Source organism: Pleurodeles waltl, chromosome 6 (genome assembly GCF_031143425.1).
Source record: "Pleurodeles waltl isolate 20211129_DDA chromosome 6, aPleWal1.hap1.20221129, whole genome shotgun sequence".
Taxonomy (NCBI): Eukaryota; Metazoa; Chordata; class Amphibia; order Caudata; family Salamandridae; genus Pleurodeles; species Pleurodeles waltl.
Window position 1 is genome coordinate 252,603,828 of NC_090445.1, and position 15,829 is coordinate 252,619,656.

At 44.4% G+C, this 15,829-nt stretch overlaps 1 protein-coding gene across 3 annotated transcripts in view; it reads right to left on the bottom strand.

Annotated features, from left to right (window-relative positions):
* CDC27 (cell division cycle 27) overlaps positions 1-9,625 on the bottom strand; it is a 623,340-nt gene extending 613,715 nt beyond the window's left edge. The window contains exon 1 of one of the 3 annotated variants that reach the window (XM_069238052.1): positions 9,581-9,625. In XM_069238052.1, coding sequence (XP_069094153.1) covers positions 9,581-9,583 — 3 coding nt within the window. In that variant the 5' untranslated portion in view covers positions 9,584-9,625. Of the gene's footprint in view, positions 1-8,379; positions 8,664-9,580 lie in introns of those variants that run through there. The other 2 variants (XM_069238050.1, XM_069238051.1) reach the window with 2 other exon arrangements.
* Between the last annotated feature and the right edge of the window lie 6,204 nt (positions 9,626-15,829).

The window sequence follows — 15,829 nt, forward strand, 5'->3', positions numbered from 1 at the left end:
TTGATAAGGATCTCCAGAGACACTGCAGCGGATCTTCAATGGTGGGCTGCGGTCGGCAACCTTTCTCAAGGAAGTTCGTTCTCGCTGTCACCTCCAGTGGCCACAGTGATAACAGATGCTTCTACTCCAGGGTAGGGAGCTCATCTGGGGGACCTGGAGGTCAAAGGTCATTGGTCTCCAGTGGAACAGATGTTTCATATCAATCTGTTAGAATTGCAGGCGATACGTCTGGCTCTCAAGGACTTCCTCCCTTCCCTTCGCGGTCAGTCGGTCCAGGTCCTGACGGACAACACTACCGCGATGTGGTATATAAACAAGCAGGGAGGGGTGGGGTTGTACCTTCTCTGCAGAGAAGCTCTGCAACTCTGGTCCTGGGTACAGGACCATTGGATTTGCTTGGTAGCAAACCATCTGGCCGGAGTTTTGAACGTACGTGCGGGCAGTCTCAGTCGGCACGTCCAGACCGATCACGAGTGGCGTCTTCATCTAGACCTGGTCCTTTACATCTTCCAGATGTGGGGGTTTGCTGAGATAGACCTGTTTGCCACTCGGGAGAATGTACACTGCCTGTCGTTCTGCAGCCTCCAGTATCCGGTGCAAGGAGCGTTGGGGGCCGCGTTTCAGATGTCCTGGTACGACCCGCTGGTTTACGTGTTCCCCCCATACCTTTGATTCCTCGGGTTCTGAGGAAGATTCGCCAAGACCGGGCCCAAGTCATCTTAATAGCTCCGGATTGGCCAAGAAGGGTGTGGTATTCAGACCTTCTCCAACTCTCACTGTGCCCCCCGCTCCATCTCCCTCACAGGGCAGACCTCCTCTCGCAGTCGCAGGGGGCAGATTCTACACCCCCACCTCCAGAGCCTGCACCTACATGCCTGGAGATTGAACGTGGCAATCTGATTACATTTTCTCTCCCACCAGAAGTGGTGGATGTTATATTATTGGCCAGGCGACACTCCACCAAAATCTATCTATGCAAGCAGGTGGGCTAAATTTGTGACTTGGTAATGGAGAGAATCAAATTGATCCCTTGCGTGCCCACTTATCGACATTTTGTCATTTGCGCTGTCCTTAGCGCAGAGAGGTTGTGCAGTTGCGACTGTTAAGGGTTACTTGTCCGCACTGTCAGCCTTTCTGTGCCTACCAGACCAACCCTCCTTGTTTAAGTCCCCAACAGTTTTGAGGTTCATTAAGGATCTCACTAACAAGTTTCCGCCCACTCCATTTGTTATGCCGCAGTGGGATTTGAATTTAGTGTTAGCATTTCTGATGGGTTCACCGTTTGAACCAATGCATTCATTTTCCTTAAGGTTTTTAGTTTTAAAAACTGTTTTCCTGGTTGCCATTATGTCAGCTAGGAGGGTGAGTGAGCTCCAGGCTCTTAGGGCCAGATGTAGGTAAGTATGGGTTTGTGACTCACAAATTGCGAGTCGCAAACCCATATGCAGGATGGTGTCTCTGACACCATCTGCGAATCGCAAGGGGGTCGCAAAGACCCACCTCATTAATATTAATGAGGTAGGTCGCAATTTGCGACCCTCTTGCGATTCCCTGCACTCACAGGGATGGTGGCCTGCTGGAGACAGCAGACCACCATGTTTATGACTGCTTTTTTAATAAAGCAGATTTTTTTTTTGTATTGCAGCCTGTTTTCCTTAAAGGAAAACGAGTTGCAATACACTAGAGAAAATGAAACCATTTGGTTTCATTTTCTCAGAGTAGGCAGTGGTCCATAGGACCACTGCCTGCTCTAAAACAATATTTTCAGAGCCGTTCACAAAGGCGAAGGGGTCCCATGGGGACCCCGTCCCTTTTGCGAATGGGTTAGCACCCACTTCACATGGGTGCCAACAACTAATTGCTTTGCGACCGCGGTCACAAAGCAATTCTGCTTTGCGATGCGAATCGCAAATAGGAAGTGGAATACCCCTTCCTATTTGCGAGTCGCATTCCCATTTTGCAAGTTGGTAACCAAGTTACCGACTCGCAAAATGGGAATGAGCATTGCGATGTGCGTTTTGCATGGCGCAAACGGCGAATTTCACACTTTCCTCCTTCTATCCTCCACCTCATCCAGCAAAGGAAGAAGAGAGGCTACACCGACTAGATCCAAGAAGAGCATTGAGCTTCTTCGCCGAAAGGACGAGAGAGTTCAGACCGGAGGATCAGCTCTTTGTCGGTTACGTGGAGGAAGAGGAAAGGCAAGGCTGTCCACAAGAGAACGCTTTCCAGGTGGGTCATTCTTTGCATCAAATTGTGTTATTCTTTAGCAAAGAAGGAACCTCCTGTTGGGATAAGAGCCCATTCCACCAGGGCAAAGGTGGCCTCTTAGGCCTTAGCTAGAGGTGTTCCTGTGGTTGACATCTGCAAGGCCGCAACTTTGGCATCCCTCCACATGTTTGCTAAACATTTCTGTTTGGAATCTGAAGCCCGGAGGGATGGCCATTTTGCACAGTCGGTGCTGCAGGATTTCTTGGTTTGACCATTCAGGCATCCACCTCCGAGTGCGGTACTGCTTTGGAACTCTATTCATTATGTGAGGAATCCACAGGTAGTTGTATCCATTAGAAGAACAAGTTTCTTACCTTTGGTAACGCCTTTTCTGGTGGATACACTAGCTACCTCACGGTCCCACCCGCCTCCCCGTTGCCTGGATGGTCTTATCAAGATTTCCTTGGGTGTGTATCTGTATATTATTGATATGTATATACTGTTACCATTGTGTGTGTGTGTGTGTATGTATAGATAGATAGATAGATAGATAGATAGATAGATAGATAGATAGATAGATAGATAGTTTTGTAGTTATGTATATGGTATTATGGAGTTAACTTCAAATATGTATTGTTGGTAGTCACCTGTTCGCCTCAAAGGCACGTATAAAATGGTGAAAACTGACGTCAGCACGCCGGCGAGGACCTCTTATTGCCTGGATGACATCAGACGGAACCGCATGGGAGTCGGGCAATTGTGACGTCCTCGTCAACTTGCAGAGCTAGAAGAAAAATTCTGTTGGATGCTGACACATGGGGGAAATTCATTATGTGAAGAATCCACAGGTAGCTAGTGTATCCACCAGAAAAGGCGTTACCGAAGGTAAGTAACTTATTTTTGTTAATGCCAAGAACCATTCTACCACCTGAGATGGAAATACTTAAAATATCCTGGAGCAAGCAGAACTTAGAAAATGTATACTGACAGAATATGACGCCCACCCTGCAAGGGTCAGGGTTAAAAGGAGATAATCAGAACCTATTACATTCCACAAGGGGAAGGAAATATGGATATCCCCTCTACAAACTCCTTTTTGTGATGGTTGTAGAGCTTCTTGAGAAAGAATTCAAAAGAGCGAGTGTCAAAGACTTACCATTCTGCGTAGACTAACATAAAACCTGTCTCTTTTGAAGACATGATGCTAACTTTGTCAAGCCCAACGAACTCCAACAGCACGAATGTTGTCAAGTTAAAATACTGTGAGGGACTCGGGATTTCAAATTTGCAAACAAAATACCCAAGATGCCAGGCATCTTAAACCTGGAAGACCTTGTACAAAGCATAAGCATAGTGACTCCATTCTGGTGATCCTCTGGCATGATAAAACACTTAGGAAACCAACGTTTAAATTACCTGACAGACTAGACAGCAATAAACAGGCCTACTCTGAGGTCTCAAGTTTACATTGCCTGGATGGGTAGAATCAATGTCCTTAATATTAATATTTTACCCTGACTGCTGTAAGTTTTCCAATTGCTGCCAATCCCAATAGGGTAGTTGAAAAAGTTACATGGTACAATGAATAACTTAAGTAAGGACAAAACCCTAATTAATCAATGATCCTAATGGCCTTAAGGGAAAAGAAAGTATTAGGTGACCTGATTTTATATGGTAATAATATGCAGTTTATATCTGAGTCACTGTAGAATGAACTGCGAGAGTCAGATTGAAAATGGCTCTCCATGGACCAGACACTAGAGGGCAGGCGCCTATGGGACCGGGCATTTGTTATTTAAGGGGCTACGGCCATGCAACACTTAACTTCCACGCTCACTAGGACAGCACTAAAGGTGCATAATAAAAATAAGTATGATGCTACACGAATGGTGTACGTATAAAAAAACTGGATATATATTGGAAAGAGACTTGGTCATATCAAAATCACTGGGGTATCAAATCTCGGACAATCCAGGGCTGGTGTTGCTGAGGTTTTGAGAAAGAACATGAACTACTTATACTCGTCACAAAGAGTCAAGTTGGAAGAAAGATGGACTCCCGAGTAAAATACAGTGGTTCAACAAGCTATGCCAATTTTTAGCCATGGAAAAATTAAACTAAGGCAGGAAGATGCTTGAGAAAAGTGCATGCAACTGATAGACTATTAAAATGAATTTACATTACATGCCACTGAGACTAAGAGCGTTACAATTATTAGAATATTAACATCAAGAACAGGTGGCTACCCATAAAGTATATGCTGCAGGAAAATACACAAATTAACTGAACTAGGTGTTTGATGGTTATGTGGTGATTTTCTTTTATTTTCTTGCGCTGAACTTAAGTGACAGTGAGAGGGAAAGCAGTAAGGCGAGAAGAGAGGGTTGATATTGGGAAGCAAGGAATTACATGGACTTTAAAAAATGGATACAGTGAGGAAATAATCTATTTAAGGTTATTTGAAAACTTCATAAAAAGACAAAGATTAAAAATTATATATATGATTTAGGATTCCTGGTCTTAACTTGGCTGTGTCCAGTCTTGTTACAAGACTTTTGAGAACTATCTACAACCACTTTACTGACTTACGAACACACTAACAGTTACATATTTTCTATTGCATGCGGTTTTTTTAAGTATGCCCAAAAATGACTATTTGGCATGGTTTGAATAGAGTATGAATGAATGTCTTACATTTGATATCATGTAACTGTATTTCTTCTTTTATTGCTGTATATCACACTGAATATCATTAAGTTTATTTCTCAATTTTTATTTTAAACGCCAACATTTTGAGTCACACAAAGCAGAAATTGCACTGAGGTACCTGGAAACTTCGACGATAATCTGAATTCATGCCTTATGAAGTACCTGAATCCATACACCTATATAAGATTTCGAAACAAATGAGTAATACCCCCTTTTTGTTGAGAGAATGAAAATGCATCACACCATCCAGGTGCCATTAAAGCTGGCACTAGCATCTTAAATGGGCTACGCCAATATTACCTTTATCTGCACCACTTTAAAGAAAAAGCCTCACAAAGTACACATTTATATGATAGCTCTACTGCTAAAATGCATGCAAAACAAACTTTCACAATATATCAACTGTCACCATTTGACTTTCCCAACACCTTGCTACGTAGATTTCCATTAATACACCACACTTAACTGTTTTACACTGCACTGATGCCATACACGCATTGCAAACTAGCCATGCACTCAAGCCATTAGGTTTAACCTTAGATTTAATGGATAGTTTGGGCCTATTAGGTGTAGGAATTAACCTTACACTAAAACTGTCCTTTTACTTAACTAGTCATGATTCATGAAGAGCATATTGTCATGCAAAAAGAATCAGTACACCACAGACAGATACAGTACAAGTAGAGACAGCGAAAAAAGCTCTGCATAACCTTATTGACAAAAGAGAAATTTTAAGAGCCTTCTAAACCAAAAGGAAAGGTGATATTTATGTGGCGGTACCTTAGAATTAGTGACCGCTGCATGTCCGAGCCATGCACATACTTTTAGTTTAGGACTTTGATCTTCTCTCTTCTGTGCGCTCTTCTTTGTAGACCGGCAGCTTAAATATCAATTCACACCAGAATAAAACCAAATCACTGTTTAAACACACACCCGAGAGCCTACAAATCAACTAGTTCTAGATCAGACCCACATAGCTCTCTCTTAGACCTTAACCAAAGAAGGGCTCAATTACCACTGTCACCTTACCTAAGAGCCTTTCCCTCCAACACCCAAATACGCAATCCCAATTTTTGAATTAGCACACAAATTTGATTCAGACATGTGCATCTTGGCCTTCTTAAAGAATGTTGGCCTCCATAAAAAATGTCACCATCTACTGACTGCTGCAGTATCAAATAAATCACTCTGGGCCTTGAACATTCATCACACAGGCTATCAATGAATCCACAACGTCTATCTAAACAACTTACTACAGACCATGACAAATTATCCAAATATGGACCCATTCACTATCTTTTTATAGTTGTTCAGGTGACAACGATTTGAAGCGTTTTAGCACTATCCACTCATGTAGGATCAAATGGCTTTCGAAAAGGCTTTAGACCGTATTGGGCATGGAGACTATTCTATTAAACAGGGAGGAAAAATTACTTAAATACCAAGACCAAAGATACTCCTGTGCCTTCATCCTAACAGACTTTTCAGTTGCCTCACCTACCAGGTATTAATCAAATGGGTGTCACCATCAACTGCCATAAGAAGGGCAGAGCCATGTTCTTGAAAAATCGCACCTTTCGAGGAAAACTGGCCCCACTCATTTCCAGAATAGACCCAACAGTGGTGTACTTCAGGGCTCGGCCCTGTTAGCAACGTTATCAATTTTTGGCACACCCGTACAGATGTCTTAGACTCAAGTGACAGGCCATCTCTTGTATGCTAATGACAACTCCATCACAAGTATAAAGACGAACTCAGCAGCCTCCACAAATAGCCTCATCATCTTTCACAGTTTTGTTACTGGGAACAGGAAAATGTCTCTGTATAAATGGTGAAAAATAACTCCTAGGTAGTCCTCATTAATGGTTTTCCATACCCTTGGTAAGAGGAACTGGGCAGTCCCCCAAGGACCGTGTATAAAAGGTACAAAGCCCATCTCGACTGCTGCTTCTGTCTGGGATTTCATATTTGGCTAACCATTCTAAATCACTCCCCGCATCCATGATGTCTACCTTTATCTAAAGCAGTTTAGGGGAATGTGAGAACGAAAGAAATCAAGAACAGGCTTTCCCAAAGGTCCAAAAATAAAACTCCCTCTGAGCTCCGATTTTGACCCATTAGTGTTATACTATTCCATTACTATTTTATAAATGGAGGAAACTCTATTGTCAACTAACCAGGGCCTTTGTGTATGCAACTACTGACCAGTGTGCCATTAACTACAAGCCATAGATGATGGCCATCAAGACAGTCCAAAACGGTGGGTTAAGCATTAGTCAATACCACCTTGCATAGCATTGAAAAAGATGTGTGGGGAAAAAACACTACATTTAGCATGTTGAAAAGTGGGTGAGCTGGATCTGGACACGTCCACGGCTGTCAAAACCTGGTAGTTAAATATGAGAAAAAGAAAAAGAGCAGAACTGTCTACCCTAGGCCCCAAAATGTGTCTGCTTGGGAAATACGGGCCTGGGACTGTGGTCAGTGCACCACAAGTTGTAGTCAAATGAAACAAGATAAATAAAGGCATTCTAAAAGGGTGCGCATGTGACTCATGGCAGCGCCTCCCTGATTTTGAAACTGAAGCAGATAACACATAGATTACAAGATAGTCTGAAAGCGCCACCAGTGTAATCATCCCATTGTAAACACTGCACAAACGTGCGTTTACATCTAAATTAATCAACACAGAGAAGGGATGACAATGACACGTGTGCCAAATTAAAGTTGATGGGCATTCGCTTTAAAGTAAAACTGATGATAACCCACACGTAGAATCATTTATTTATGTACATACAAAATGCATACTATCAGAAAGCGGAGGGTACGCCATGCTTATGTTATGGGTGACACTGGCCGACATAAAAACCTATCCCACGTACTTAGTGGTGATGATCGGTGCTGTAGCGTCAATTTATTTGGGGGTTACATAACATTAGTAATGTGTCTAAATCACAATTTTCAGGGCACTGCCGGTTAGGTGACAAAAGGATGTCATCTACTCCGGATCGTACTTACAAGAGAATATTGAGGAGTGATTCTGAATGTATGCCGGCTTGGGTGGTATGTCTTGAAGGACTCAATGTAAACATGGATTTCTTCATTTCCCCAGAAAGGATTTACCAGGAGATGAGGAACCGGCACCAATGCGTTAATGGAGGATAGAAAGTACACAGTAGGTATGAATGACATTTTATACATGGGGCTGGCGGTTATACGGGTATTAATGATGTAGTTCACATAATCTCCACAATAGAGAATCCTGCAGTACATTCCTTGCAAGCGTACCAATCACAAACGCCTTCTGGAGTGCCAAGCATCCCTGGCCACAGTGCTAAAACAACAGGACCTAGGCCTCGGACCGCAGTGTCGAGTGACTACAATGGCCGAATAGAGGCGCCATGATCCAAGCTGAGTGCCTGGGGTGAGGCCCGGCCACTTGGGCTCGGCCAGCCGTACCTGCACGGGTTCCTGCAGCACTGTCATCCTCTCCCCCGTGCCTCCCTGGCCGTAGCTCGGAGGTCTAGGTGACTGTCAGGACTTCAGGCTGCGCTGGCGGCCCCCGGCAGCCAGGCTCATTTAAACTCACTGCGACCGTTACCGGGGAGAGCCGAAGGAAGCCGAGCTGTCTCGAGAAAAAGTGAAGCGAGCCGGAAGCCTAGAAACGAGAGTTGCCGAATCTGCTCGGCAAAGCAGCAGTAGGCGGAAATGAGGTTCAGAGAGCGTTAGACGCACCGGATGTGAGGATGGTGCACAGTTTTGGTTTAGTTCAGTAAAACTTTATTAGCATTTATTTCGCAAAACATTGTTATCGTCCACCTGAAGACGATCCATAATTTTGAAGGTACTGACACCTTCTTGGTACCCCTCCGCTCTCCAAACCATTACAATGGCAATAATTCCTAGTAAGTAAAATAGCATCGCACGCCCTGAAAATCATTTTCTCCGCACAATAAAAGTTTTAATGTCAGTTGATTTAAAAAAAAAAAAAAAAGCCCGCGAGGTATGTTAGATGGTAATTAATGTATGAAAATGAGTAGCGTACCCCCTCTTCATTGTAAAAAAAATGATATCGTAACGATTCTTTATTATATTAGAGGTTCTTGTGTTTATTATATTATATGTTCCTCCGACAATAGTCAGGCCGAGTGTTAGGCAGTGTTTTTTATGTTTATCAGTTCCTTTTATGAACAACTTATACAGTCCAGTTTTTTCTGTTTATCATGGGAGTTGCAATCTTGTCTATTCATATTATAATTTCCTATTTATCATAGGAGTTGTAGTCTTGTTTATTCCTATTTTAAAATCAGAACTACAATTCCCAGAAACCAAAGAATACACATGTAATGGATGAATTACTCACGCCTGAATCTGGAAACTTGAGATAGCTAGTCACATTAACGTTAGATTAACTAATTTCGCATAGATGCCAACATTTAATGAGCGGAAAGTTGGAGTTTTTAAAAAAAATAATCGGGAGAATATATTTCCCCCATTGACTTCTATTGCAGTAGAGGCATTTTCAGGCGAGAGACAGTAACAATTAAGCCACCTTTGTCTAAAAAAATCGTGAGTTATATTAACCCAGATAAATACAGTCCCAGCATCAATAAACCAGTCAGATTAAACAAAAAATAGATGTGCAAAACCAATATGGTACCATATTTCCAAGTTTCCGAGATCCTTGCTTGACTAGCCGCTCCCGTCCACATTTTGTCTTTGAATTGTATGACTTGTAGTCGTTTTTATTCCATTAAAACCATCAGGACTACAAGTCACAGAATTCAAATTAAAAACCTGGACTGGATCAGCTTATCACGCCTAGATCCGATTTGGTCCTAAAAAAAATGGCAGATAGAGAAGTCTTAAACGTTAAAGTTTTTATTTTCAGAATTTAGGTACACAGAAATCAATTGAAATAATCAAAACCGATTTATCAATAAGTGAGGGTGCAAAGCTTAGTTAAGGTACACAAATCAATCAAAGAACTTGGTAAAGGTCAGATCAGCAAATGTCAAAGTCTAAAATGGGAGATAAATCTGACATGGAATCGCCTCCGAGGGTCAGTAAGGGAAAGATTCTCTCTGCATACAAAAGAACGCATTTTTATAGGGTTCTGAGCAAATCATTTCATACATTTACTATGGTTATACACGATTCAGACAAACTAAACCAATCAAAATGAAGTAAAATGAAAGTTTCAAATAATGCATTTAGAAAATCCCTCATAATTCTAAAACATGGAGCTTCTCACAAGTGCCACCTGTACTGGAACACATATTGTTATGTGCGAATCTGCTCAGACAGCTAGATACAACCTTGAATTAGCACAGTTTTTATACAGATCACCCTGTGAAGGTTGCTGTCCTTGTCCCTGAAACACATTTAAACTTTATCTTACTGAGACATAAAAATACAAATGTATCCACGTGGTGCAGTGAAACATCACACACAAGATGGAGCCTGAGACCTAATATCTCTTTGTTAGCCAGAGTTCAAGTTTTCATTAGTGAAATACATTTAATTTCAGAAAAACAGCTTTATGATCCCCCAATGATTCACTAGACTCATCATAAATTTGCTATCAAACATTTCCTACAGTTCCTTCATTTCCAGTGTGCCTGGTACAAGGAGCTCTTTTCCACCTTCTTAATCTCCATGTTCGGCTCCAACTTCAAATTAAGTTTCAGGTACCTATCAGTTTAATACAGTAAACAATAAGCCTATTGTCCCTGAGGCACACAATAAGAAACCTGCAGATGAGAGAAAAACAAAACTGTGGGAAAGAATTTAATACAATGAAATTCACTTTATTTGGGTCTGGTTACATATTAGGCCAATGTTAAATTCAAAATGGCCTCTAGCATATATAGTTAGCATAAACAAATACAGTGATTGCATTTAATCCCTTAGGTGCCGTGGATGTAAAGTTTACATCCTCGGGTGCAGCACTGCTGTGCCAAGGACGTAACCATTACGTCCTGGACCTGACCCACGGGATGAGTGCTGTGGGCCACCCACCCACTCCCCAGGCAGGGGTGTCAGCGGAAGCACTTCTGTTGCCACCCCTGACCCACCCGGGGCATCTAATGACGTCATCGCACACAGACTGCAATGGAAGCCATTTGCTTCCAACGCGGCAGAGACAAACAAGGTAAGTTTCTCTCCCGAGGTTTTTTTTGCAAAAGAGACATCAGGGGAAAGAAAAGGCTTTTCTTTTCCCTCAATGTCTCTTTTGAGCATTCCTGCTGCACGATCGCATTGCAGCAGAAATGCCCACTAGATACCAGGGATTTTTTTTTGAGTATTTCACATAAGGGGAGCGACTCTTAAGCAAGGGTCACTCCCCACGGGGGCATAATATTGATGGCCATTTCTGCCTCCCTTGTGGGCAAATCGGCCTATTTTGTTTAGGACCATCTGCCCCCAAGGGGGACAGAAGCCACATAGACACCAGGAATTATTTTGTTTTGTTTTTATTTTTGCTTGGGGGTGGCCCCTTGATTGTCCTATTTTTCTTTGGCCCATCTGCCCCCATGGAGGGCAGAAGGTCCTTAGACACCAGGGTTTTTTTTTTTTTTAGGGGTTTGGGTTGGCCCCTTGGACAAGGTTCGCTCCCCAAAGGGGGCACATAACTGTTGGCTATTTCTTCTTCTCTTGGGGCAGATCAGCCTATTTTTTTAGGCCCATCTGCCCCATTGGGAGCAGAAACCACTTAGACACCAGGGATTATTTTGTGTGTTTTTTGTTGTTGAAGGGGGCGGCCCCTTGGGCAAGGAGTTGTTCCCCTTAGGGGGCAATAATTTTGGCAATTTCTGCCCCCTTTGGGGGCAGATCTGCCTATTTATATTAGGCCTATCTGCCCCCAAGGGCGGCAGAAACCACTAGGCACCAGGGATTATTTTGTGTGTTTTTTTGTTGTTGAAGGGGGCGGCCCCTTGGGCAAGGAGTTGTTCCCCTTAGGGGGAAATAATTTTGGCAATTTCTGCCCCCTTTGGGGGCAGATCTGCCTATTTATATTAGGCCTATCTGCCCCCAAGGGAGGCAGAAACCACTAGGCACCAGGGATTATTGTGTGTGTGCGTGTTTTTTGCCTGAGGGGGGCGGCCCCTTAGGTAAGGGTTGCTCCCCCATGGGGGGACATTACTTTTGGCATGTGAGGCCCATCTGCCCCAAGGTGGGGGGCAGAAACCACTAGGCACCAGGAATTATGTTTTGTGTGTTTTATTTTTGTTTGGGGGGTGGCCCTTGGACAAGGGTTGCTCCCCTTTGGGGTGCATTCACTTTGGCCGTTTATATTAGGCCCATCTGACCTCAAGGGGGCCAGAAACCACTAGGCACTGTCAGAAGATTACCCATTAAATCAAACTTCCAGAGGAGCAGATGCCTTTTACCCAGCTCCCTCCAACAGATGCATGCTCAGACTTTAACTGATTATCTGAACCCTGCATCCGCTAGGGGGAATGGGAATAGAAAAAAGAGAGACCGCCTCCAAATCCAGTTCCAGCCTGTGTTTCCCACTTGAAGACAGGATAGTCAGTGTGTGTCTCTGAAACCCTGCACCTTTCTATTGGGATTTTTTTTAAAGGACGGACCTGCAGTTGGGTGATAAGAGCATAGATAAGTACATTCCTACTGCGCATTCAACTGTTCAGCTACTCACATTCACCCAATTCTATCGTTCTCCTAACCTGAATCTTTTCAGAGACTAGCCTCTCCCTAAGAGAATAATGTTAACTTAATATCTTCTTTTCTCCAGGAGTCAGAGGTTTTCAAGGTTCTCCGGAGAACAATTCAAGAGTTCACAAATATACAAACTACTAATGTCTTTTACAGGAAACGAAAACTCCTTCTCAAGGTTCAGTTTTCTCAATCACAATCTCTAGGAATTAGTCTGAGCACTGAGGTTTGTCTCGAAGACTGACAAGTCTGCAAAACAAAGAGTTCTTGAATGTATATGTACATATATATATATATTGGCAAGTCTGTAAATCATACAAAAGGATTCCTTACTGCAGTTGCTTGAAGTTCTGTTAAGCCAAAACAAATTCTCCTCAGAAAGCCGATAGCCAGTTGTAGGAAGAAAGAAAACATTCAGCTTCTTCAAAAGGGAAAAAGTAGCTGGTGTGCACACCGTAATAAGAAAAATAATTACTTACTCAAAATTGGAAGAATTCTGTATGAAACGAAGTGCCTCAGGAACACTGCTCATTCTCCTCAGGCTGACAGTTGGAGTGCAGGGCTCCCAGAGAGAAACAGCTGGAGGGAAGCTTCAGCACGAGACTAAGGTAGAAACACTAGAGCGCCGACCTCACAAGGATTTGTGGCCACCTTCTTGAGTGGCAGGTAAACCTGAAGAAGCTAGTTCTAAGAACAGCCTCCGCAAGAGCCATCGGGAGTGAGGACGCCACTGCAACCAACGTGGGTACAAGGAAAAGGGGAATCATTTTTTCTGAGGGAAGAACTTGACAATGCTGGCAATATTTTTCCTGACAGGCATCAGGGATTATTGTGTGCGCATGTTCTTTGCTTGGAGGTGTAGGAAAGTACCCTCTTTCTTGGCATGGTTCTCCCATCTTATGTCTGTTGTCAGTGAGTTTGACTGTGTTCACTGGGATCCTGCTAACCAGGACCCCAGTAATTATGCTCTCTCCCTTTAAACTTGGTTACTTTAACCACTTACACCCCACATTTGGGATACTGATGCCCCCATTTAAGTTCCTAGTATATGGTTTCCAGGTACCCAGGACAGTGGGGTACCAGTGGATCCCCATGGGCTGCAGCATGTATTATGCCACCCATGGGGAGCCCATGCAAAGTGTATCTGCAGACCTGCCATTGCAGCCTGCGTGAAAGGGTGCATGCACCATTTTCACTACAGGTCACTGCGCCAGGTGACTGTAAGTCACCCCTATGGCATGCCCTCCTAGGCCAGAGGGCAGGGTGAAAGTACCTGTTCCATTTTCCTGGACTTCTTGAGTGCGGGGATGCCATTTTATGCATGTACTGGACATAGGTCACTACCTATGTCCTGCTACATAATGGTAACTCTGAACCTAGGCATGTTTAGTATAAAAATGTATGAATCATACCCCAATACTGTTGCCAGTATAGGACGTATGATTCCATTCACTCTGGGGGCTCATTAGAGGACCCACAGCATTGCTCCAACCAGCCTTCTGGGGTTTTCCAGGCAGCCCAGGCTGCTGCCACCCCTCAGACAGGTTTCTGCCCTCCTGCAGCTTGAACAGCTCAAGCCCAGGAAGGCAGAACAAAGGATTTCCTTTGGGGGGGGGTCACACCCTCTTCTTTAGGAAGCAGGTGTTACATGGATTGGAAGGGGTAGCCTCCCCAAGCCAATGGTATGCTTTGAAAAGCACATTTGGTGCCCTCTGAGCATAAACCAGTTTACACCGGTTCAGGGACCTCCAGTCCCTACTCTGGCGCAATACTGGACAATCGAAAGGGTGGTGCCCAGAGTTCCTCCATCGCATCCCTGGGTTCTTCCATCTTGAATCCAAGGTTGGCAGAGAGCTCTGGGAGCGTCTGAGTGGCCAGGTCAGGCAGGTGTCGTCAGCGCCCCTTCCCGATAGGTGGTCGCCTGGCTAGGTGACCAGTCCCCCTTTCAGGGCTATTTAGGGTTTCTCTCCTGGGTGGGTCCTCAGATTCAGCTTGCAAGATTCCAGCAGGACTCCTCTGCAACCTCTGCTTCAACTTCTAGCCACTGGAACCGCAACTGGGCCCTCCAAGAACCAACAATCTGCATCCACAACGAAGGCTCTGCTTGCAATATTGTTTCCACTGCTCCTTCCAGCTTCTACAACATGTCCCCGGATGTGCATCCTCTGAGTGTGGCAAGTCTTCGGTCTATATGAGAAGGAAGAAGGAATCTCCCCTGGAGTGAAGGAGTCACTCCCCTGCATCCGCATGCACCAACTGAAAAGATGACTGGCTGCATGGATCTCCTCGCATCCTGAGCTGTGTGGATCCTGCATCACGGGTGGTGGTCTGGAGTAGTCCTCTTGGTCCTCTTTGCCAGTTGTCCAACTTTGGTGGAAGTGAGCCTTTGCCTTCCCCCTTGCACCTCATCTCTTGCTGCTACCAAGGCTTGTTGGCATCTCCTCCAAGGAATCTTCAGCCTCCGTGTAGCCCCAGCACCCAGCATTCCTTCCTGTGATGCACAGCCCTCTGCGTGCTTCTCCCACGGCATGGGACCCTTCTCCAATTGTGCTACGTGGGCTCCTCTGTGACTTCTGGTTCCTCTTCCAGTGGGTCTCTTGTGGGGCTGCCTCTGGTTCTGTGGACTCTCTGCCTTGCCGAGGGTCCCCCAAGACTCCCCTCATGGGTTAAGTCCTCCTGGACCTTGCTGGTGCCCGGCAGCTTCACTTGTGCTTCACCATGACTTCTGCCTATGACAAGGCTTGTTGGTGGCTTTTCCATGCCACTGACTGACTGCAATCATCCATCCAGCGTGGGACGTCGACTGCATGCTCCGGGAACTCCTCACCTGCTCAAGAGTTGCATTCCTGACCATCTTTGTCCAACTGTCAACCAACTCCTGTAACCACAGCTGGGTGGATAGTAGCTCCTGCTTCCCCTGGACACTTCTGTGACTTCTGGACTTGGTACCCTTCTTCCACAGGTCTTCATCTTCAGGAATCCACCACTGGTTTCTTGCAGTCTTGTCTCGGTGTTGCATTTTCTTATTTTCCTTCCTTTTGGGTGGCTTGGGGAAATTCCAATAACTTACACCTTTCTTCCTGGTCGCTAGGGGGACTATGGTACTTGACTTTGGGGTTTCCTAGTACTCCCAGCTCACCTCTACACATTCCACTTACCTAAGTGTGGGTCCTGCATTCGAATTCCATTTTTTAGGATATGGTTTGGGCTCCCCTAGGGTCACTATTGT